Source organism: Chiloscyllium punctatum, chromosome 24, assembly GCF_047496795.1.
Source record: "Chiloscyllium punctatum isolate Juve2018m chromosome 24, sChiPun1.3, whole genome shotgun sequence".
NCBI lineage: Eukaryota > Metazoa > Chordata > Chondrichthyes > Orectolobiformes > Hemiscylliidae > Chiloscyllium > Chiloscyllium punctatum.
Window position 1 is genome coordinate 61384257 of NC_092762.1, and position 24618 is coordinate 61408874.

General features: G+C 42.9%; 1 protein-coding gene across 2 annotated transcripts; it reads left to right on the forward strand.

Annotated features, from left to right (window-relative positions):
- The first annotated feature begins 8345 nt into the window (after nucleotides 1-8345).
- Nucleotides 8346-24381, forward strand: LOC140494618 (serine/threonine-protein kinase NIM1-like). Of its 2 annotated transcripts, XM_072593996.1 has the most exons (5): nucleotides 8346-8559; nucleotides 8815-8895; nucleotides 14963-15620; nucleotides 20352-20620; nucleotides 23400-24381. In XM_072593996.1, the coding sequence occupies exons 3-5, from the start codon at nucleotides 15332-15334 to the stop codon at nucleotides 24147-24149; spliced, it is 1308 nt and encodes a 435-aa protein (XP_072450097.1). In that variant the 5' UTR covers nucleotides 8346-8559; nucleotides 8815-8895; nucleotides 14963-15331; the 3' UTR covers nucleotides 24150-24381. The 2 variants fall into 2 exon arrangements, with proteins under 2 accessions (XP_072450097.1, XP_072450096.1); XM_072593995.1 differs by lacking the exon at nucleotides 8815-8895.
- Nucleotides 24382-24618: the final 237 nt, after the last annotated feature.

The following is a 24618-nucleotide window of genomic DNA, read 5'->3' on the forward strand; positions in this document are numbered from 1 at the left end:
GCCAATCGCAGCGCGCCCTCATCCCCCTCCGCCAATCGCAGCGCGCCCTCATCCCCCTCCGCCAATCGCAGCGCGCCGTCACCCCCCTCCGCCAATCGCAGCGCGCCCTCATCCCCCTCCGCCAATCGCAGGGCGCCCTCATCCCCTCTGCCAATCGCAACGCGCCGTCACTCCCCTCCGCCAATCGCAGCGCGCCCTCATCCCCCTCCGCCAATCGCAGGGCGCCCTCATCCCCTCTGCCAATCGCAACGCGCCGTCACTCCCCTCCGCCAATCGCAGCGCGCCGTCAACCCACTCCGCCAATCGCAGCGCGCCCTCATCCCCCTCCGCCAATCGCAGCGCGCCCTCATCCCCCTCCGCCAATCGCAGCGCGCCGTCACCCCCCCTCCGCCAATCGCAGCGCGCCCTCATCCCCCTCCGCCAATCGCAGGGCGCCCTCATCCCCTCTGCCAATCGCAACGCGCCGTCACCCCCCTCCGCCAATCGCAGCGCGCCCTCATCCCCCTCCGCCAATCGCAGGGCGCCCTCATCCCCTCTGCCAATCGCAACGCGCCGTCACTCCCCTCCGCCAATCGCAGCGCGCCGTCAACCCACTCCGCCAATCGCAGCGCGCCCTCATCCCCCTCCGCCAATCGCAGCGCGCCCTCATCCCCCTCCGCCAATCGCAGCGCGCCGTCACCCCCCTCCGCCAATCGCAGCGCGCCCTCATCCCCCTCCGCCAATCGCAGGGCGCCCTCATCCCCTCTGCCAATCGCAACGCGCCGTCACTCCCCTCCGCCAATCGCAGCGCGCCGTAATCGCCTCCACCAATCGCAACACATCCTCTTCCCCCCCTCCACCAATCATAACACTGGATAGAAACACCAACCACGAATAGAGAGTAAGCGGTCTAATAGCACGACAGTTACGCTGTGGTCCAACTAGGTGGTGCAGCATTAACATCGCTAACCAATCAGATTTTAGAGGCTGCAATAAGTAGCTCAGCAGTGGGAGAGGTGGCCGTAGGGAGTGGAGTGCATTATTTTTCCCTCCAACTCTATTTTGATTTAGCCCCTCCCCTCCCCTCCCCTCCCCTCCCCTCCCCTCCCCTCCCCTCCCCTCCCCTCCCCTCCCCTCCCCTGTTTTGACCACACAGCATTGCCCTGTGGTTTGAAGGGCAGTGCTTGTCACTGGCCACTCGGGTGTTTTTCATATCTTCCTGGTGGTGGAAATTGAATAAAGATTCGTGCACTTTGTGTCCTTCATTGTGTTTTACACCTGCGCACACACACACACCATGGGTGCTGGGGAAAAAAAAATAAGCACTACTGCACTTAGGCGGTAGTGTGGGGGTTAAATGGAAACAAAAAAAAAGAAAAGAAAAAGAGAGAAAAAAAAGTAGCACAGCAGTGGGAGAGGTGGGCGCCATAGGGAGTGGAGTGCATTATTTCTTCCTCCAACTCTATTTTGATTTAGCCCCTCCCCTCCCCTCCCCTGTTTTGATCACACAGCATTGCCCTTTGATGTGAAGGGCAGTGCTTGTCACTGGCCACTCGGGTGTTTTCCTATCTTCTTGGTGGTGGAAATTGAACAAAGATTCGTGCACTTTGTGTCTTTCACTGTGTCTCACACCTGCACACACACACACACCATGGGTGCTGGGGGAAAAAAAATAAGCACTACTGCAGTTAGGCGGTAGTGTGGGGGAAAAAAAAGAAAAAGAAAAAATCAAAGAAAAAAATAAACTTGAGTAAGAAGAAAAAAAAGGAAAAAAAAAAGTAGCACAGCAGTTACAAGAAGGGCCCTTGCTGGAAAAATTCAGCAAATGTTAATGAAATATCATAGAGATACACAGCATGGAAACAGACCAAGAGGATGAATCCCTAGCCTGTGGAATCAGGGCACTTGAGTAACCCACCCAGACCTGCCCTACCATATTACCCTATGTTTACACCTGATTAATGAACCTAACCTACACATCCCTGAATATTGTGGGCAACCTCGCATAGTCAATTCACCTGACTTGCACATCTTTGGATTGTGGGAGGAAACTGGAGCACCCAGAGGAAACCCACACAGTCACAGGGAGTATGTGCAAACTCCACACAGACAGTCATCCTAGTTGGGAATTGAACCTGGGTCCCCGGTGCTGTGAGGCAGCAGTGTGCTACCCAATAACCATTTGCCAGCACTTGGCCCATATTCCTCTAATCCAGATGTCGTTTAAATGTTGTATTTATACCAGCCTCCACCACTTCCTCTGGCAGCTGATGACACCAAAATTAGAAGTGTAGTGGACAGCGAAGGAGGTTATCTCAGATTACAACAGGATCTTGACCAGATGGGCCAATGGGCTGAGGACTGACAGATGGAGTTTAATTTAGATAAATGTGAGATGCTGCATTTTGGGAAAGCAAATCTTAGCAGGATTTATGCATTTAATGGTCAGGTCCTGGGGAGTGTTGCTGATCAAAGAGATCTTGGAGTGCAGGTTCACAGCTCCTTGAAAATAGAGTCACAGGTAGGCAGGATAGTGAAGAAGGTGTTTGGTATGCTTTCCTTTATCGGTCAGAGTATAGAGTACAGGAGTTGGAAGGTCATGTTGCGGCTGTACAGGACATTGGTTAGGAGTGTTGGACTGTTGGAATATTGCGTGCAATTCTGATCTCCTTCCTATCGGAAAGATGTTTAGATTAGATTACTTACAATGTGGAAACAGGCCCTTTGGCCCAACAAGTCCACACCAACCCTCCGAAGAGCAACCCACCAGACCTGGGATGGGGGAGTCCAGAACTAGAGGGCATAGGTTTAGGGTGAGAGGGGAAAGAGTCTCCTCATTTTAGGAAAGATGTGGAAGCTTTGGAGAGAGTGCAGAGGAGATTTACCAGGATGTTGCCTGGAATGGAGAATAGATCGTACGAGGGTAGGTTGAGAGTGCTAGGCCTTTTCTCATTGGAACGGCGAAGGATGAGGGGTGACTTGATAGAGGTTTATAAGATGATCAGGGGAATAGATAGAGTAGACAGTCAGAGACTTTTTCCCCGGGTACAACAGAGTGTTACAAGGGGACATAAGTTTAAGGTGAAGGGTGGAAGGTATGCGGGGGATGTCAGGGGTAGGTTCTTTACCTAACCCTGAATGGTGGGGGCATGGAATGCGCTGCCTGTGGGAGTGGCAGAGTCAGAATCATTGGTGACCTTTAAGTGACAATTGGATAGGTACATGGATAGGTGCTTAAGCTAGGTGACGTGTTCAGCACAACATCGTGGGCTGAAGGGCCTGTTCTGTGCTGTATTGTTCTATGTTCTATGTTCTATATAAAAGAGACCTATGGGGCAACTCTTCCATACAGAGGGTGGTACGTGTATGGAATGAGATGCCAGAGGAAGGGGTGGAGGCTGGTACAATTTCAAATTTTAAAAGGCATTTGGATAGGTATATGAATAGGAAGGGTTTGGAGTGATATGGGCCAGGTGCTGGCAGGTGGGTCTGGATTGGGTTGGGATATCCAGTCGGCATGGATGAGTTGGACCAAAGGGTCTGTTTCCGTGCTGTACATCTCTATGACTCTAAGTATTTCCAGCAACTTCTGTTTTTGTTTCTGATTTCCAATATACGCAGTTAATTTTCTTTATTTAAAGCATAGGTATAGGGTGGAGAAGGGACATTTTGGTTCGGTGGTCAACCAAGATGCACTTTGCAGCACTTGGCTCACAGTGAGGGGATGATGGCCTCGTGGTGTTATCACGAGACCATAATCCAGAGATCCAGGTAATGTTCTGGGCAATTTAATTCTTTAAAAAATCAGGAATTATAAGTCTAATGATGACAATGAACTGTTGTTGATTGTCAGGGAAAAAAAAATGGGAAGGAGACGGCAAACCTTGTCTGGTCTACATGTGACTTCAGATCCACAGTATTGTTGATTCTGCACTGCCAGTGGTAATGAATGCTGGCCTAGCCCACATTCTCTGAAGCAATAAAAAAAAGCCTGGTATGTTATGACATTTCATTAGCTTATCCAAGCATTGCTAAAGTTTTTGAGGTTTCCCATCTTATCTTCTCTCCCAGACAGTGCATTCGGGTTTCCCACCATTCTCAGGGTGAACAAAGTTTATCCTTAAATCCCTCTAAAACTCCTACTGTGTATCTTAAAATTATGCTCCTTTGTTATTGATCCTTCAACTAAGAAGAACAGCTACTTCTTATCCATTGTGTCCATGCCCCATATAAATTCATACATCTCAATCAGTTCTCCCCTCAGTCTTCTCTACACTGTTAAAATTTTAAAAATGATTTGTGCCTTTCAAATCTGTCTTCACAGTGAAAGTGCTTTAACCCAGGCAGCATCCTGGTGCATCTCCACTGCGCACCCTGCATTGTAGCTACATCTTCACAAAGGTCAGTTAATGCTTTTTTTCTGCAGTGGTCAGTATGGAAGAATGTAGGTTGGAGTTAAAAGTGTAAATTGTGTCTGAATGCACTCCAGGAAATGTTGATCTTAAATCCTTGGAGATTCCAGGAGTCTTCTGGAGGGTTGATAACCTTAGGTCAAGACATCGCTAAAGGCTGATGCAGTTGAGTTTAGAGTGGTCATTGAGGTTGCTTCCTGGTAGTTCGGTCTCTCAAGGCTGGATTGCAGCGTTCTCAGACCTGTCTCCATCCCAATGTCTTTGCTTCCAAAATGGAGATCACACTGGCTTTGGCTATACTGTTGGGATTAGAGAATGATTCTGGTCTGAAATGAAGCTGTTGCACATCATCGGTCTCTAAGGGAGGAAAATAACTCCTTTTTGTAGAATTATGCAGTACTGTAGAAGGCCATTAAGCCTGCTTTCTTGAAATAGCTTCCAATGATTTCTACTGCCCAGTTCTTTCCCCTCAGTTCTGTAATTGATTATTCTTTTAAATGTCTAATGAGGAAAATGAAGTTTTGGAATCTGCATTTCTTCACAGGAACGTAGTGTGATTCTCATTAGACAACAGTTCATGAAATCTGAATCCACTGGCTCCTCAGTCAAATCTGTTCATTCTTAGGAATAGCTAGAAGAGATAAAATGAGTTTTGCATCTACTTCTCAGATTTCCTTGTGCTCTGTAATTCAGTGTTAACTACCCACTTCTACAATCTGTGGCCTTCTGGTTGAAAGCGGCTGTCTAACCCCATTGCTTGTTCACTGTGAGTACAATTCCATCCACAACAAACCTCCCCTATACACAGTATGCCATTTTGTCCTGCAGTAAGAATACTGTAATAACATTGGATGAAGATGAGCATTGGATAGATATCTTCCAACTACCAGAAAACTCATGCTATTGCAGGATAGTTGTTGCCAAAGGAGCACTGTGTGCAAAGAAGACTTGAGGGGAATCCCAAACACAATTTCCAGTGGAGGGGGTGGGGTGGGGGTGGGGGGGTTACAGAGTCATTAACCCATGCTGTACTGAGTATAAGGATTTTATTCCATGGAAGCAATACAAATAGACATCATGGTGTTGGAGGAATTGGAGTGAATTGAAAGATGCAGCAGTTCTCTAATCTTACCTACTTTGTCAGTTAAGTGCTAATAATGGTCTGCAATCTTGACACATCCAGAACCACTGACTTCTCCCCACATACAGCTATTATGACCCATTTAATTATCTTCCTTCTGTGAATACCTCACAGTCATTCCTTGCACATGCTAATCTGTTCCATTAGTACCTGTGGGTCAGCATCTGAAGGAAAAAATTGTGAGGTTTTCACTTTGGTCTTTTGGCTCCCAGGGAATTGCATGGAACTACTGATATTTATAATGGAGTTATTTTTTGGTTACTCAGTACTTGGAAATAATTCTGACTAGTCTACTCCTGGTTCTGTAGAAGCAAATAAAAGGGAGGATTAACTGAATTTAACACATTAAAAGATGCTGCAAGAAAATTTAGTAACCTGCTTCCTGTGTAAGCAGGCTTTAAAATTATGCAGCAACAGTTTTCTTCCCACCTCCCCAAAACATAATTTATCCGTCCTTCATAAAAGTAATGCTCCTGTTGCTGATTATTTTACAAACTATTTGAGTTACAAATCACTTGAGAGTGACATGTTCTCAGTAAGTGTAGGGACGTATCTGAATTATCTCTTTTTATAGTGATGAAAATCTGTCTAGAAAAAATTCTTGTTTCTGATGTCTCTGATAGTCTCAGCATAAACTGTTGAACCAACCTGGACCCTCAATATATGGCTCAAGAGAGTGGACCCAGCTCATCTGACACAAGTGTTTGCCCCAGAGAGACCAGGGCAGAAAGTTAAGCATGAGATGATGGCAAGAATATCTGTGTTCACAAACCACAATATAGCGGAGGAAGTGGGGAACAACAACAATTTGTACTGATATAGCCTCTTTAACAAATTAAAACATATCTTCACAGGAGCATTATAAAACAGACAGGCACACACATGGATGGGTATGAATACGTACACTGTAGTGTGAGAAATGAAAGATATCCAAAACTCAGACAAACGTTATAGGAGAAATGGAACAGAAACACACACAGACCTGTTTCTCCTACTCTGGCCGTTTATGCATCCCAAATACCACCTTCAAGATGCACTGCAGTAATTCACCAAGCCTCCTTTGATATCACCTTCCAAACGTATGACCACTACCACCTAGAAGGACAAGGGCAGCAGGTGCATGGGAATACCTACATCTGCAAGTTCTCCTCCAAGCCAAATCATCCTGACTTAGAGCTACATTGCTGTTCCTTCACTGTCCCTGGGTTAAAATCCTGCAACTCCCTTTCTAACAGGACTGTCATTGTCCCTACATCAAATGTACTGTAATAGTTCAAGGTGGCAGCTCACCACTATCTTTTCAAAAACAATTAGGAGTTGGTAATAAATGCTGGCCTAGTCAATGACATGCACACACAGTGATCACATTAAAAAAAAATCACTTTAGGGTTACACCTGAAATGTTGACTTCTCCACCTTCTGATGATGCCTGGCTTGCTGTGTTCTTCCAGCCTCCTGCTTGTCTACCGCAATAGATGGCAATGCTTTCAGTCATCCAGGGCCTAAACTTTGAAATTCTGCTAAGTCCCTCCAAATATCCTTTTAATAGCTTTCTTACTCTACCCTGTTCTAAGAGACATGCACAGCTGGCACATAGTTGTGTTGGGATCTTGTTCAGTTAAATATGCTGCCAACAACCCTTCTTAGTCTATTATTAGTCTACAGGGCTTACTCTTATGTAGTGAAGGATGAGCCACAGATAAGTAGAATGTTATTATTATTATTATGTAATAGTAAGATAACAGGTTACATTAGCTTAAGACTGGTAAACATTAGGCAAGACACGCTGTTATCTCCTAAGCGATTGTAACTAGGTAAACGCTACATGATTGTAGAACTCACCAACAGCAAACTGGCTGTTTCTGGAAGGAGCCAGTCTTTTATACATCAGTGGATGGAGCTATTCCAAAGCTTTCAAGTTAACCCTTTCAGGCCAGCTTCCTTAAGCAACACGCTCCTCTTTGACCTGACGTGCCTGTAAAACTGTTTTACATCCACAAAGTAAAAGGGATCCTGTATGAATCAGCAGCTGATTTTTTTTAACACATCCTATCTCCTTTCCATGAGGTTCACAGAGCAATAGTTGCAGAAACGATTCCTAATCTCACTTCTTTATTTCTATTTGAAATTAAGAATCCGAACAGTCATTTTCCAAGTCAATGGAAAATGGCGTTATGAAAAATAAATTGCTATTGAGAGACCATTTCGTAGTGTTAACATGGACCAGTTTGAAACTGTTTTATTTTGCTTTTGTCTGATTATGTTCCTGTCAAGCCTCTTGGGAGGTCTTTTTCTATGTTGAAGACATTATATCAATCTAAGCTGAATTGGTTGGATAGCTGGTTTGTGTTTCAGAATGATGCCAACAGTGCGGGTTTACTTCCCTTACTGGCTAAGATCGTCATAAAGTCCTTCTCGTCCCTTTCCTGAGACATGGAGACTCTAAGGTTAAATTCATCACCAGTCATGTTTATCTAATAAAAGAGCAGCTCTATGGTCCTCTGGGACTATGATGACTTTACCTTTATAAATATAATTTGGTATTGTTGTGGGAGAAATGAAACTGGCAGCATAATGTGAGAAATTACTGTAGGAGCTTTGCACTATAGAATATGGTCAATAACAAAGGGCAGTTTGTTTTAAGTGCTCGCGTTCTATTAAAAGAAATAATTGCACTAATGACACCTTCGAATAAATAGAACCTAGTCATTTTAGATCAGGCAGTAATTCTTGAAATCCTGTTATGAATAACCAGGTCACATATAAAAAGGCAAAGTAACTGCATTAATCCTCATCCTTAAGACTGTGAGTGACTGAGTAAGATTAACCCAGAGAGCAGAATATTTCTGTCTGTCCTTTGTAGCACTCACCAGAGATTGAAGCCCTTTCAGACTCCACCATGTGCAGTTGACACAGAAGCAGTGAACAGTAGAGGATACTGAAACACAGAATGTAAAGGCACTTCACGTGGTTAAAAAAAGCTACAACAGATGGAGAAGAAAGTAATATACAAATTCAATGAAACAGGTAACTAAACCTATGAATTCATGATATGCCATATTTTCACTAATCGTAGTGTTATTAAGACAAATTCAGGCATTTTTAAAGTTATAATTTAGCAAATTCAATTTAGTGCTAAAATTATTAATGTACCAAATTGCTGGATATTTTTAATGGGATATAATTACGAGTCTCTTCACTAAGGCCATAACAAATTTGAAAGCCAGTGTTATTCTTATTGAGCAATTACTTAATATTTGTTATGTATTTCTACCCTGTCAGCTCCAAATGCTGCCTCAGTCCACGTTTGATCATTGAAAGTGGGAACAGAGCAGAAACCTTACAGGTCCTTTTGAACCTAAGGTTAGTAATGGGAGAGGGTTCAATAACTGGAATGCAGTAGATAACAGTAGAGTGAGATAGTGCATAGTGTTCTTTTATGATCTGTCAGTTGAGCTTATATCACTAGAATAGAATAGAATACCTATAGTGTGGCAGCAGGACATTCAGCCCATTCAATCGACACCAACCCTCCGAGGGACATCGCAACCCAGGCCACTTCCTTGACCATATCCATGTAATCCTGCATTTCCCATTGCTACTCCACCTGGACACCATGGGCAATTTAGCAAGGCTAATCCATCTAATGTGCACATCTTTGGACTATGGGAAGAAACTGGAGCACCCAGTGGAAACTCATGCAGACACGGGGAGAATGTGCAAACTCTGCGCAGACAGTCACCAAGGTTGGAATCGAATCCGAATACCTGCCACTATGAGGCTGCAGTGCTAACCACTGTACTGCTGCACCATTTGGCATCCCAAACTGCTGGACCTCACCAATAAGACTCATCTGGAGTACTGATTTGCTGGCTTGCATGTGTGGTGGTGTGATGTTAAAACTACTGTGCACATGAATGTACTCTCTACATACAGTAAGTAAAGTTGTCAGGGAGGTTTTAAACATATAATTTGTGATCTGAAGGCATTGATTTCTGTTTGCATATGGTTCAACAGGAGAGACAGTTCTTACTTTGCCCATTCTTCACACTTACCTTTGGACATTGAAGTCCTGATTTTATTAAACCCCATAACAATAATACACAGCTTAATGACATGGTGTCTCAAATCCTGGGATTGGGACATTTTAAAGGTAGGAGTCATGCTTCTATGCAAATTTCCTGGGGATCATGAATGGGACATCAAGGAAGGCTTTGTCCATGCAGGAGACCTGTCCTGAATCAATTTGGCACAATACAGCTATTCATATTTGGCTGTAATTCTATAATGAGGTCAGAAACTGAATGGTCCTGGTGGAACCCAAACTGGGCATTACTGAGCAGGTTATTGCTGAGCAAGTGTTGCTTGATAGCACTGTTGATGACATCTTCCATCACTTTACTGAAAGTTGAGAGTAGGCTGATGGAGAGGTAATTGGCTGGGTTGGATTTGTCTTGTTTTTTTATATACAGGACCTTCTGGGTAATTTTCCACATTGTCAGGTCGATAACAACGTTGTAGCTATACTGCAACAGCTTGACTAGGGGTGTGGCAAGTTCTGGAGCACAGGTTTTCAGTACTACTGCTGGAATGCTGTCTGTGTCTTTGCAGTATCCAGTGCCTCCAACCACTTATTGATATCTCATGGGGTGAATCAAACTGGCTGAAGACTGGTTTCTATGATGCTGGGGACCACTGGAGGAGGCCGAAATGAATCATTCACTCAAACAGCTGGTGGAAGATTGCTGAAAATACTTCAGCTTTTTGCACTGATGTTCTGGGTTCTTCCATCATTGAGGATGGGGATATTTGTGGAGCCTCCTTCTCCAGTGAGTTGTTTAATTGTCCACCACCACTCACAACTGGATGTGGCAGCACTGCAGAGCTTACATCTGATCCATTGTTGTAGGATTGCTTACCTTTGCCTATCATTTGCTTCTTATTCTGTTTAGCATGAAAGTAGTCCTGTTTGGTAGCTTCATTAGGTTGAAACCTCATTTTTACATATGCCTGGTGCTGCTCTTGGCATGCCCTCCTGCACTGTTCATTGAAACAGGGTTGATTCTGGCTTATTGCTAATAGTTGCGTGGGGGAAAAGCTGGGCCACGAGTTTGCAGATTGTGCTGCTGTTGATGGTCAACAGTACCTCATGGATGCCCAGTCTTGAGTTGCTGGATCTGTTTGAAGTCTATCCCAATTAGATCAGAGATAGTGCCACAGACCACGATGGACATTATTCTCAATGTGAAGGTGGGACCTCAACTCCACAAGGACTGTGCAGGGGTACTCTTACCGATACTGTCATGGTCAGATACATCTGCACCCGGTGAATTGATGAGGATGTGGTCAAGTATGTTTTCCCTCTTGTTGGTTCCCTCATCACCTGCTGCAGACCCCATCTAGCAGCTACGTTCTTTAGGACCCAACCAGTTCGATCAGTAGTGCTGCAGCCAAGCCTCTCTTGGTGGTGGACATTGAAATCTCACACCCAGAGTATGTTTTGTATCCTTACCACCGTCAGTGCTTCCTCCATGTGTTGTTCAACATGGAGCAGTACTGATTCATCAGTCAAGGGAGAATAGTACATGGTAATCAATAGGTTTCCTTTGCACATGTTTAACCTGAAGCCATGAGACCTCATCAGTCTGGAGACAATGTTGGAGACTCCCAAGCAACTCTTCCTGACTGTAAACCACCGTGCCACCAACTGTAGTGGGTCTGTCCTACAAGTAGGACAGGATATGTTCAGAGATAGTGAATGGCGATGTCTGGAATATTGTCTGTCAGGTATGATTCCGTGAGTATGACTATGTCAGGCTTTTGCTTGACTAGTCTGTGAGACAGTTCTGCCAGTTTTTGCACTAACCTCCAGATGTCAATAAGGAGGACTTTGCAAGGTTGACAGGGCTATTTCTACCATTGTCTTTTCTGATATTTAGATGGATACCAGGTGGTCTCTCTGGTTCAGTTTCTTTGTTGAGACTTTGTAGTGAATGATACAGCTGAGTGCTAAGCCATTTCAGAGGGTAGCCGAGAGTCAATCACATTGCTGTGGGTCTGGAGTCACACATAGGCCAGACCAGGTGAGAATGGCAGATTTCATTCCCTGAAGGGCTTTAGTGAACCTGCAACAAAAAGAGAGATTGCTGGAAAAGCTCAGGAGGTCTGGCAGCATCTGTGGAGGGAAATCAGAACTAAGGAAAGTTCATTTGACACAAGATATTACTTCTGATTTATCTCCACAGATGCTGCCAGACCTGCTGAGCTTTTCCAGCAGTCTTTATTTTTGTTTCTGATTTACAGCATCCACAGTTGTTTCGAATTTTATTTGGTAGTGAACCTGCACCTTGCTTTAAAGTGGGACTGTCAAAGGGTCACACGAAGAGTGGGATTGTCACTCTTTAAAGAGTAGAGCCATATTCTTGGCTGACATCTGAAGTTTCAGAAACACCTTATGCCTCATTGAAGAAAAACAGTTATCATTAGCTAGTGGTACCAGGTATAGGTGACACAGACATAATGTTTTGCGCAAGAGTATGAGGGTGATGTTTTGTTTTAAGAATTGAATGATAATGGCCTGGAACTTGGATTAGTGGTGCTGGATGAGCACAGCAGTTCAGGCAGCATCCAAGTAGCTTCGAAATTGACGTTTCGAGCAAGAGCCCTTCATCAGGAATAAAGGCAGTGAGCCTGAAGCGTGGAGAGATAAGCTAGAGGAGGGTGGGGGTGGGGAGAGAGTAGCATAGAGTACAATGGGTGAGTGGGGGAGGGGATGAAGGTGATAGGTCAAGGAGGAGAGGGTGGAGTGGATAGGTGGAAAAGAAGATAGGCAGGTAGGACAAGTCCGGACAAGTCATGGAGACAGTTACTGAGCTGGAAGTTTAGAACTAAGGTGAGGTGGGGGAAGGGGAAATGAGGAAACTGTTGAAGTCCACATTGATGCCTTGGGGTTGAAGTGTTCCGAGGCGGAAGATGAGGCGTTCTTCCTCCAGGCGTCTGGTGGCGAGGGAGCGGCAGTGAAGGAGGCCCAGGACCTCCATGTCCTTGGCAGAGTGGGAGGGGGAGTTGAAATGTTGGGCCACAGGGCGGTGTGATTGATTGGTACGGGTGTCCCGGAGATGTTCCCTAAAGCGCTCTGCTAGGAGGCGCCCAGTCTCTCCAGTGTAGAGGAGACCGCATCGAGAGCAACGGATAGAATAAATGATATTAGTGGATGTGCAAGTAAAACTTTGATGGATGTGGAAGGCTCCTTTAGGGCCTTGGATAGAGGTGAGGGAGGAGGTGTGGGCACAGGTTTTACAGTTCCTGCGGTGGCAGGGGAAAGTGCCAGGATTGGAGGGTGGCTAGTTTGGGGGCGTGGACCTGACCAGGTAGTCGCGGAGGGAACGGTCTTTGCGGAAGGTGGAAAGGCGTGGGAAGGGAAATATATCCCTGGTAGTGGGGTCTGTTTGGAGGTGGCGGAAATGTTGGCGGATGATTTGGTTTATGCGAAGGTTTCTAGGGTGGAAGGTGAGCACCAGGGGCGTTCTGTCCTTGTTACGGTTGGAGGGGTGGGGTCTGAGGGCGGAGGTGCGGGATGTAGACGAGATGCGTTGGAGGGCATCTTTAACCATGTGGGAAGGGAAGTTGCGGTCTCTAAACAAGGAGGCCATCTGGTGTGTTCTGTAGCGGAACTGGTCCTCCTGGGAGCAGATCCGGCAGAGGCAGAGGAATTGGGGATACGGGATGGCATTTTTGCAAGAGGTAGGTTGGGAAGAGGTGTAATCCAGGTAGCTGTGGGAGTCGGTTGGTTTGTAAAAAATGTCAGTGTCAAGTCGGTCGTCATTAATGGAGATGGAGAGGTCCAGGAAGGGGAGGGAGGTGTCAGAGATGGTCCAGGTAAATTTAAGGTCAGGGTGGAATGTGTTGGTGAAGTTGATGAATTGCTCAACCTCCTCGCGGGAGCACGAGGTGGCGCCAATGCAGTCATCAATGTAGCGGAGGAAGAGGTGGGGAGTGGTGCCGGTGTAATTACGGAAGATCAACTGATCTACGTAGCCAACAAAGAGACAGGCAGAGCTGGGACCCATACGTGTGCCCATGGCTACCCCTTTGGTTGCATCTCGTCTACATCCCGCACCACTGCCCTCAGACCCCACCCCTCCAACCGTAACAAGGACAGAACGCCCCTGGTGCTCACCTTCCACTCTACCAACCTTCGCATAAACCAAATCATCCGCCAACATTTCTGCCACCTCCAAACAGACCCCACTACCAGGGATATATTTCCCTCCCCACCCCTTTCCGCCTTCCGCAAAGATCGTTCCCTCCGCGACTACCTGGTCAGGTCCACGCCCCCAAACTAGCCACCCTCCAATCCTGGCACTTTCCCCTGCCACCGCAGGAACTGTAAAACCTGTGCCCACACCTCCTCCCTCACCTCTATCCAAGGCCCTAAAGGAGTCTTCCACATCCATCAAAGTTTTACCTGCACATCCACTAATATCATTTATTCTATCCGTTGCTCCCGATGCGGTCTCCTCTACACTGGGGAGACTGGGCGCCTCCTAGCAGAGCGCTTTAGGGATCATCTCCAGGATACCCGCACCAATCAACCACACCGCCTGTGGCCCAACATTTCAACTCCCCCTCCCACTCTGCCAAGGACATGGAGGTCCTGGGCCTCCTTCACTGCTGCTCCCTCACCACCAGACGCCTGGAGGAAGAACGCCTCATCTTCTGCCTCGGAACACTTCAACCCCAAGGCATCAATGTGGACTTCAACAGTTTCCTCATTTCCCCTTCCCCCACCTCACCCTAGTTCTAAACTTCCAGCTCAGTAACTGTCTCCATGACTTGTCCGGACTTGTCCTACCTGCCTATCTCCTTTTCCACCTATCCACTCCACCCTCTCCTCCTTGACCTATCACCTTCATCCCCTCCCCTACTCACCCATTGTACTCTATGCTACTCTCTCCCCACCCCCACCCTCCTCTAGCTTATCTCTCCACGCTTCAGGCTCACTGCCTTTATTCCTGATGAAGGGCTTTTGCCCGAAACGTCGATTTCGAAGCTACTTGGATGCTGCCTGAACTGCTGTTCTCTTCCAGCACCACTAATCCAGAATCTGGTTTCCAGCCTCTGCAGTCATTGTTTTTACCCCATGGCCTGTAACCTGTTGCCTCCAAGAGTGATGAAAGTGAAAATGTTAAATAAGTTAAAAAGAAAATTGGATGTATACTTGGTAGGGGGAAATAACATGGTACTGCATAAGTTGTTGAACATAGACATTCCAATCACAGTTTTTCAACAACATGAAATAGTTCTCTATGGGTTGATCTCTTGCTATTTTATAAACCAGACGATAGATTTTGTGCACCTTATCAAATAACATTCTTTGCACAGATCTACTGACTGTCCATTATCAACATTACGTTTATTTTTCTTCTAGTGTCATCACAGAATACGTTCAGTCATTGTCTGAAAAATTAAAAGATCTCCCATTAAGGGGAAGACAGAGTGAATATTTTTCAACCTCTACTCAAACGATTATGAAGTAATAATATTATTGTCTCATTGCCAATGGCCATCATCTGTGGCAGAAGCATTTAGTCTTGGGCTTTCTGAAGTACAACTGCAAACTTGGAAAGGATCTTTTAAGAAAAGAGCTCATTAGGAACTTAAATGAAATAAAATTTAATGAGGATCAACTAATGCATTGAGAGGATGCTCCTTTAAAGGGGAACTTCCTACCAGCTTTGACAGACTTTTTTTGAGGAAGAAGTTCCAGTTTATCAGACACAACCTGTGAACCTTATTGATGGCTGTTGCAAATCTTTCTGTTCACAACGAGAGTTTGAGGGGTTACCTCGGCACAACACGAAGTATTAAATGGCAGATGCAACGCCATATGGATGAAGAGGAGGAAGAAGAGGAGCAAAACATCTTACTCTCACCATTTGAGAAAGTTATTTATGACATGAAGAATAGCAAGAAAGTTAAAAATGAACTGATACTTGGAAAAAGGATTGGATTTTACCAACTCCGTGGAGAAATTGGCACTGGGAACTTTTCAAAAGTGAAGCTTGGAATACACTGCTTGACAAAAGGTATGTCGACCTGACCCATTCCTATCCTATATACTGAGCAGTCTGACTGATTAGAGGTTAGATTAGATTAGATTACTTACAGTGTGGAAACAGGCCCTTCGGCCCAACAAGTCCACACCGCCCCACCGAAGACACCGCCCCGCCGAAGCGTAACCCACCCATACCCCTACATCTACATTTACCCCTTACCTAACACTATGGGCAATTTAGCATGGCCAATTCACCTGGCCTGCACATCTTTGGACTGTGGGAGGAAACCAGAGCCCCCAGAGGAAACCCACGCAGACACGGGGAGAACGTGCAAACTCCACACAGTCGCCTGAGGCGGGAATTGAACCTGGGTCTCAGGCGCTGTGAGGCAGCAGTGCTAACCACTGTGCCACCGTGCCGCCCACAAGGTTGTCTCCATTTTCACAAGAGACAATTTATACTGGTATCCAGATTATAAACAACAATCTGTCTGCTTTACAATACTTGGTGCCATACTATGATTCTGTAATGTATTGTGAAATAATGTAATAGTAGCATTATATTCTAAACTAAACAATATGAAACAATATGGAGCTTAATGCATCAAGCAATGCATCTTTAAACCATTCATTAAAACTAGCAGAGGAAAATACCACTGACAATCATCACCAATTTTTGACATTGTTAAACTGACAATTTGGAAACCTGAAATAAAAACTGAAAGTGTTCGAAAATGTCAGCAGATCTGGCAGCAATTGTGGCGACGGAAACAGCTAACATTTCAAGTCCAATTTGACTCTTCTTCAGAAAATGTCCATTATGACTCTTCAGAAGAACTTAAAATATTAATTTGAATTCATTTTCTACACATGCCACCTGATTCGCTGAGTTTCTGTGCACTTCAGTTTTTCAGCATCCACTTCCATTCAATTAATAACGAAGTCTGATTGACGGCAGCCATCATCTGTGACAGAAGCATTTAATTGTGGGCTTTTTGAAGCACAAAGACTAACAAACACAAGTTAATTTGGAAACATGGCCCATTTAAGCACTAGAAAACCTGCACTAGGAATACAGCCATAGATTATCACAGACACAACCACTATCAGCAAAGGTAATTTGTTACTGTTTCAGGTTCAAAACAAATTGACTACAGTTAACATTCACATGAGTTTTTACAATGTGGATGGTGAGAGCATCTTCTTTACAATTCTTTTTGCCTGTTTTGGAGTAATGAAGATAACATTTTTTTTAACATTTTCAAATTGGACAGCTCATCTTGACCTCGATAGTTGGAGTACTTAGTCAAATGTTTCTTTATTGGTGATCCCATGATAGGATTGTGTTAATCAATAAATGTTGTTATAGTAGTACTACCAAGTCTTTATTTGTGTAGATGCCTCGGCTTTGAACTGAGGAACAGTAGGCAGTTCAACCTCTTATCCTGAGTGGCCCACGTCATAAGGTGAACAATGTAGCTTTAGCTGCATGAGTTAGTGTATGTCCATATTTCAAAGATTTTATGGACCTTCATCACTTAGGCAGTCTTCAGTTTGTTCAGACACATCTCTCATATACATGTCTCTTAAAAAGCCTTTGCTTTCTGTCTTCCTTCTTAATGTTTTCATTTGCGACTGACTTAATCTTGTGTTCCATGCATCTTTTCTAGCTAAATATCAATAGACCAATCAACCTCTGCCTCGTTTGCCAAAACCACCCACCACTTCCAGGAGGCAAAAAAAACTCTTAGCGTTTTTTCTAAAAGACCAACAATTGCCTTTAACACATTTCCTCTGTGCATCACCACTCCAACCTTCAACAGTAATCCTTTGTAAAGGAGACTGGGACTATCCATTCAACTTTTACTGCATTGCTTCTCCTTAGCCATAAAGTCAAACTCTACTGTCCTCCACATCTCCCCCACCTGAGCCCTGAACTAGTTTTGTCTAGTTTCTCTCCTTCCTCCTCTTTTATCCATGAGACCCAGTTTCTGCTTCTTTGACTCCACAGTTGTGAAACTGAACTTCCCTTCTCAACCTTCATTGTAATAGGCCCTGAGATACTGTTATTCTCCTTTTTGAAACTGCCATACTTCGAAAGTCCTGTTTTTTAAAAAAAAAACCTCAACCTCTCTGTCATTGTAAACTGCTGCCTCATCTTCTGCAAACTAATTCAATGTGGTTCTGCCTTCCAAAGTTTTGTTCGATTTGATGCAATTCCATGCTTCAATCTCTTTATTTTAGTGAAGTATCCCTAACCAGATTCTCTAATTACATTTGCTCTGAACATGGCCATTACTTATCCTCATCTTTATCAGCCTTTCCACATCCTTTGACAGGGTTGGTGACTGGGTTATCCTCCAAAGTCTCTCTTCCATTGTCTAGTTCAGTGGAATTGTTTGACTCCTCAAGGTCCTATTTTCCCAAGTTGAACTTTCAACCCATGTCTTCTCTGTAACAAGATCAACTATTTACACTTGGACAACATTAGCTACTTTTGCTCTTGCCTCATTCCATTTAGCATTAAAAAAAAAAGTGAATCCATACCTTTAGTGCCTTCAGACTTGATTACTTCAATCTTCCAGGCTAAAATCTCATCATTCACTCACCGTTTTGTTTTCCCTTTACTTCAGCTCGTGGATTTAATGAGTCAAAAGACCCCTTTCTGTACCATAATTACTTTATTGCACATCAAAACTTGGCTATTGTACTATATCCCACATCAAGTCCTGCTGACCTTGCAATCTTATCTTCTATGACAAACATTGGTTTTGTTTGCATTACACTTCAAACTTTAAGGCACTCTTTCTGCTTTTGAGCCTCTGTTTCTTACCCTCAATCTCCACCTAAACTCTTTATTCCCCTGACTCCAGCCTCTTGAGTAAACTCTCAACTCTTACCCTAACTAATAAATCTGATATCCAATTGCTTTGCAAGCTCCAGTTACTTGATGTAGAATCAGATTGTGTTATGAAGTGTTTTGTGCCTCAGTACACTGCGGTTACCTGCTACATGATGTCAAGCAGCGGAAAACGATAATGGCAAAATTCCAAAATACCCATTACCTATAATAATGATGAGGTCAGTAATTTAAAAAGAGGCAAAATCATTCAAACAGGTAAAATTCATAAATCCTAGAACATTGAAGTTTATGAAGAAAAGAATACTAAATTAAAGCTGAGCTGGTAAAGGTGTAGTTGTCTGTTGTTGGAACCAGAATGGAAATCACACTAGCTATTAGGTAAGTATAAATCAACATATTGTAGTCATATTAATTTAAAGCACACGCCTGGTACTGGGACAATGATCTCCTGGGGTTTTATTCACCAAGGCACTGAATCACCGCCTCCACAAACCCCTCACACCATTTTCCACACCCCAGTGAGCTATCCTATTTACTAACATAGAATGTGAACTAGGGCTATCAAGATAAAGGTGATACTGTTTTAATAATCTGGAAAATTGAAGGCTAGAGGTAAGCATGGGTCTTCATTCAATGTCATTGCAAAAGCTTACTCTGGTACTTGCTTGTTTGAATAAAATAACGGAAGCAGATGCTGTAAAGTAAGGTCTCTAGTATTATGAATAGAATATATGAATAATAAAAGGCCACTCAGCCCATCGAACTTATTCATTCCAATTGACTAAGTTTCTAAATGGTGTTAAAATGGTTCCTATTTTCCAAATTTTACTCAAGAAACACTATGAAAAGAAAGCAGTCATGACCTTCACAGCATTTTGCTTTTTCCACTCAGCTGATAGTGTACTCGGCTGTATCTGTGTGGTGATGAGGTCAAATGCATAATTCAATACGAGGAAATTTATCAGATTGACAAGTAACCATTTTACCATGAAAATTTATAACAGTCAATCCTATGAACCTAAGTTCCTTAACTCAGCTACATAACAATGTGGGTTTACAGCATAACATCATAAAGAAACATTGGTCTGTCAATTCTCATTTCTCGAAAATTACATTATATCCAAACATTAACATAAAATTGTCCTGAAGATTACCAATAGTGATTAAATTGAAAGGGGCAACATTAAAGCAACATAAAAACATCCAAATATTAAAAACTGCTTGGCTTATTCTAGTATAGTACCAGTCAGCATACACAATCTCAGTAAATTAAAGATTTTTGTTTGTGTCCTAGTACGCACAATACACCCTGATGTATAGTGGTGCTTGGAAAACTCTACATATATAGTCCATGAGTATTGGCTTGGAACAAGACTTAAGTATTGCTTCAAAAAGAGATATGCTGTTAAAATCTTTCATCTTGCACTCAGCAGGACAGATAGAAAAATGTTAAGTCTCAAATGGGTAGAATATTTTGTACTGCATGAGAAAAGTGATGTTGACTGGTTGGCAATTCAGATCTTACTGGTTGTGAGATTGCCAATGGCAAATGCACAGGGACTATTATTCCTCATGCTTTTACTTACTTAAAAATGTACAATGTCTGGATATGTCTCTACATATTCAATAGGCTATACTCAACGAATCCATGCTTACAAAAGTCAGGGTATAATCTCTCATGTTACATGTGATTATGGTATTGGGCAGTATTTATTAAATAATTCTGAGTGTGCTAAGAGTTACATTAACAACGAATTTAAGATTATCAGTTAGGTTTGTAATATAGCCTACTTGCATTTAATAGAAGCTACAAATATTCAGACACCTGTCTTCTGCAGATATATTGAAATATTATGAATTATTAATATAATTGAGTGTCTTTCTCTCTGTAACTTGTAGAAAAGGTGGCAATTAAAATCATGAATAAAAAGCAAATAACCCAGAAGTCACGACAACTGTTCATAAACGAAATTCTGAGTATGGAGCAACTTCATCATCCAAATATCATCAGGCTGTATGAGATGCTGGAAACACAATCTAGACTGTACCTGGTCTTGGAGTATGCAGATGGAGGGGATCTTTTTACCAAGGTCTCCACAAGGGGACGTCTCTTGGAATATGAGAGTAAATTTATATTTATTCAGATTGTATCAGCTGTTAAACATATGGTAAGTGGAGATGTAGTCTTGGCTTTAAAATAAGCCTCTTGTATTGACATCATTAAGTTGATATTGCCTTTTTTGCACATGACTAAATTAGACTGGTACCAAACATTCACCTAATGGACAATCTCATATTAAAGGCAAATCGTTTAAGGTCGATTGTCTATATAATCTTTCCGTTCCTGCATCATTACTAAAGTCTGACATATCCACCAGATTGCATTTAGTTTTCAGACTGCCAGAGGATATTGTGAGAGGAAGAAAGCAGTATCAATTTTATATACTTCAAAGTCCTTATGGAATGACCAGGTAGCAGCATAGTGTAGAGGTTTCCACAACATTCAGAGAATGAAGAAGATCCTACAAGGTATGTCATTCTTTTCTTCTTCTGCCCTCATCCAAATATTACTCATGTCTTAAAAGACTCATTTTTCACTAAAATGAATTGCAGTTACTTATTTGGTGCTCATTTATTTATACAACACTGCATGACCAACTGGCATGTGACCATGGCTCTTGACTTTGGTTCCTTCAGAAGGACCAAGGTCAGTGATCAAGATGGTATTTGCTAGCAAGTTTCCTGAGCATTATTAATTCCTGATCATCATCGTCATCTATTTCTATCAAGTAGGACACATGTGAGTGGGCTGGTGAAACACATTCGAACGCAGAGATTGTCTGAACAATATTATACATAACACTACATGACACTGCGCCTGAGTACAAGCAGGTAGTTATCTACCATGATATCGTCCTGAGTGAAGACAGCATCAGTTCATATTGCAAGACTTCAAATCATGCATTGTCTGAAAATCATATTTAGCTTTGGTGACAGATGAGACTCCTTGAAATGAGGATGTTGAGATTTTTGAACAGCTTGAGATGTTTATTGATGAATAGCCATCTCAAAGCCAAATGTTTAAAAAAAGATATTGACATGGATGTGATAGCAGTTAAACTGTAACAGTAGAAGCATTTTCGTGAACTTTCTGTGAGGTAAGAATATGCCAATTAGCAATTTGGGTGTATAGACCCATGCCCTGTGATCCTAAATATATCCAAGATTATATGCAATAATCCGGTGGATTGGTGATATGAAAGTCAGCATAGCTTTAACCAGTTTCTCAGCAAACAGTCTGAAGCTTTCTCCAGCTATAAGCTATAATCCAACAAACACTCTTTCTGTGACAGGTCAACATTATCAGATACATAGAAAAGTAAAGAGGGTAGTCAAGAAATGATGTATGTAATCTCCAAACTTCATTTAGGAGGGGTTACAGGTCAGGTGCAGTCATGGCCTCTGTTCTTCTGGCCTGAGCAAAGTAGCAGACTGTTGTTACTCCAACAGCTTGATCTCTTTAAAAAAAAACTTATTTTTCTAATCAACCTATTAGGAGATGTTATTACCCACCGCTGGAGCAAGTGGAACTTGAACCCTGGTCTCTTGGTCCAGAGGTAGGGACACTACCCCCACTTTGCTGCAAGAGGGCCCCTAACGCATCAGCTCTAGAATTCAGTGACATTGCCCCCTTCAGCATGATAATTGATCAGTCTGATCAATGGCGATCAGTTGTGTCCTTTGAGGCCTGATTTTTCAGTGACACAAGTAAGCTTATAGGATTTGCCTTATCTGGGATCAGAACTTCTGTGGGTCCCTCAAATTCTCATCAGCACCAACCATGAGAAAGGAAGAAAAAACAATCCTTAAAGGCAGCGTTTATGGAAGTCAAAACAGGATATAGAAACAGTAGTTTAGTAATATTGTCACCGGACTAATAATTCTGAGGCTCAGAGTAATGCTCTGGGGAACATAAGTTTGAATGTTATGACAGCAGCTTTTAGAAATTAAAGAAATTGTAACTTAATTAATAAATATGGATCATAAAACTATTATTGATTGTTGTTAAAAATATTAATTTCGCTTCTTAATATCCTTTACTGAAGGAAATCTTGCCACCTTGACATGACCCTAGATTGACGGTAATGTGGTTATGTGGCCCACTGAAATGGCCGAAGAAGCCACTCAATTCAAATGCAATTAGGGATAGGTGAGAAAATGCTAGCCCAAAGAATTAAAAAAATCCTGTTAAAAACGTGACAATTTAAAAAATGTAAAGCAGCAATTAGTCAACTAAACTTGACTGGGAGGTGTGTTGCTTTCTATCCTCCTCCATCTTCCAACTGTGCTTGACTAACGGAATCCAGTGTCAGAAAGGAATCCAGAGTTCAGGAAAGGAGGCCAGTGCAGGAAAGGAATCCACAGTGCAGACCCATCAGAAAAGACTGGGTAGATGCAACAGAAGATGAAGAGAAGATTACCAAATTGCGATTGTGTTGTTGAATTCGATCTATTTGTTTCTGACACTCTGTGAGTTATAGAAGAATTACCTCTTTATTCAGATAAGGAAGGTATAAAGAATCATATAGAATCCCAACTCCCAGAGAATTACTTACCCGGCCTCACTAGTGGCACATATATCTAGGGACCCTCTCCATATTATCTGAATATCAAAGCGCTGAAGCCGGATAGACGTCTGTCAGAGAAATAAAGAGGCAGGGTTAAGATTCTTCTTCTATTCTATTCTTAATAACCTTAGAAATGTTAATCTTGGCTATGCTCTGGGGAGAAGTCAATGTTGGAATGGAGTGATGGAGTTGGAGCTGGTGATAGCTCTGGTGTGCCTGGTATGTTAATAAAACTAATCTACTATCAATTCCAAATTTTTCCCATCCATTCCTTCCTTCCTTCCTTCATATTTGCTTAACTTTCCATTTTCCTTTTCAGCATGAAAACAATGTGATCCATCGGGATCTCAAGGCAGAAAATGTGTTCTACTCAGCTACTAACTGTGTGAAGTTGGGTGACTTTGGCTTCAGTGCAGTGTGTCCTTTGTCAGAACTATTAAACACTTGTTGTGGCTCTCCTCCATATGCAGCACCCGAGCTCTTTAAAGAAAATAGCTACTTTGGAATTCATGTGGACATCTGGGCCCTGGGCATCCTATTGTACTTCATGGTGACGGCAACCTTGCCTTTCCGTGCGGAAACTATCAGGAAGCTGAAAAAGTACATTTTACTAGGATCATACACAATTCCATCATATGTATCAGATCCCTGCCGGAAACTAATTCATGGAATTCTTCAAATCATTCCAACAAACCGCTACACCCTGGACAACATCCTGGACAGTCCATGGCTGAAGGGAATGGAATGTCCTGAGCCATACCAACCATTCCACTTGAATCCAGCACACCTAGTCAGTTCTCTCCCTCTAAACGAAGAGGAAAAGGAGGTGAAGAAGGCATTGAGAGGCCTGGGAATCACAGAGGAGCACATCTGTAATAATCCTAATTGGGACTGTCACAGTCCCATCACTGGGACTTATCGCATCCTTCTCCACCGGAGCCATAAGAGGCACTATTCAGACGGTCCTGTCATGATGAACAATTGTCCTGCAAAACCCAGGCTGAATGAAAACCGGAAAAAGCGTCTCAAAGCACGTGTGCAGACTTCACGGATGTGTCTAATTCTGTAAACTCTAATTCTGGTGTACACACACCAACGTTACTCTAACAAGGTATGAAATGTTGCAGCTAGATATTGCCAAGGCTGAAGATGGAGATGGCTGATGAGGCAGTGAATACAGTATTAAGAAACCTCTCCTAGTTTCAGGTGGTAAATAGCCATTAAATACTTAGGATTCAGGTATGCTCTGTGTAGGAACTGTCAGTAATAGTTCTCTGAAAATAAAGAAAATATTTATTTTTTGCACAATGTGTCACATACTATTAGAATCCCAGCAGCCATATAAATGAATAACTTTTTTGGATAAGTATTCAATTTAAAATCAAATAGATGATTAAAAAGGTTTTAATTTTTACACATTTTTAAAAAAAAGTTAAATAAAGGTCTATTCTTCATAAATATTCAGAATAGAGTAAGTGGAGGTATGATTCCAATTCTGGGATAGGAGAGATTGATTTAAATGTCAGTGTTCAAGTATT

Bases quoted from the DNA above. Each gene is read 5' to 3' on its own strand.
- LOC140494618 (XM_072593996.1), top strand. From the start codon at position 15,332: ATGGCTGTTGCAAATCTTTCTGTTCACAACGAGAGTTTGAGGGGTTAC. The intron at 15,621-20,351 runs GTATGTCGACCT...TGTAACTTGTAG, and splicing joins AATACACTGCTTGACAAAAG to AAAAGGTGGCAATTAAAATC. The intron at 20,621-23,399 runs GTAAGTGGAGAT...TTTCCTTTTCAG, and splicing joins TATCAGCTGTTAAACATATG to CATGAAAACAATGTGATCCA.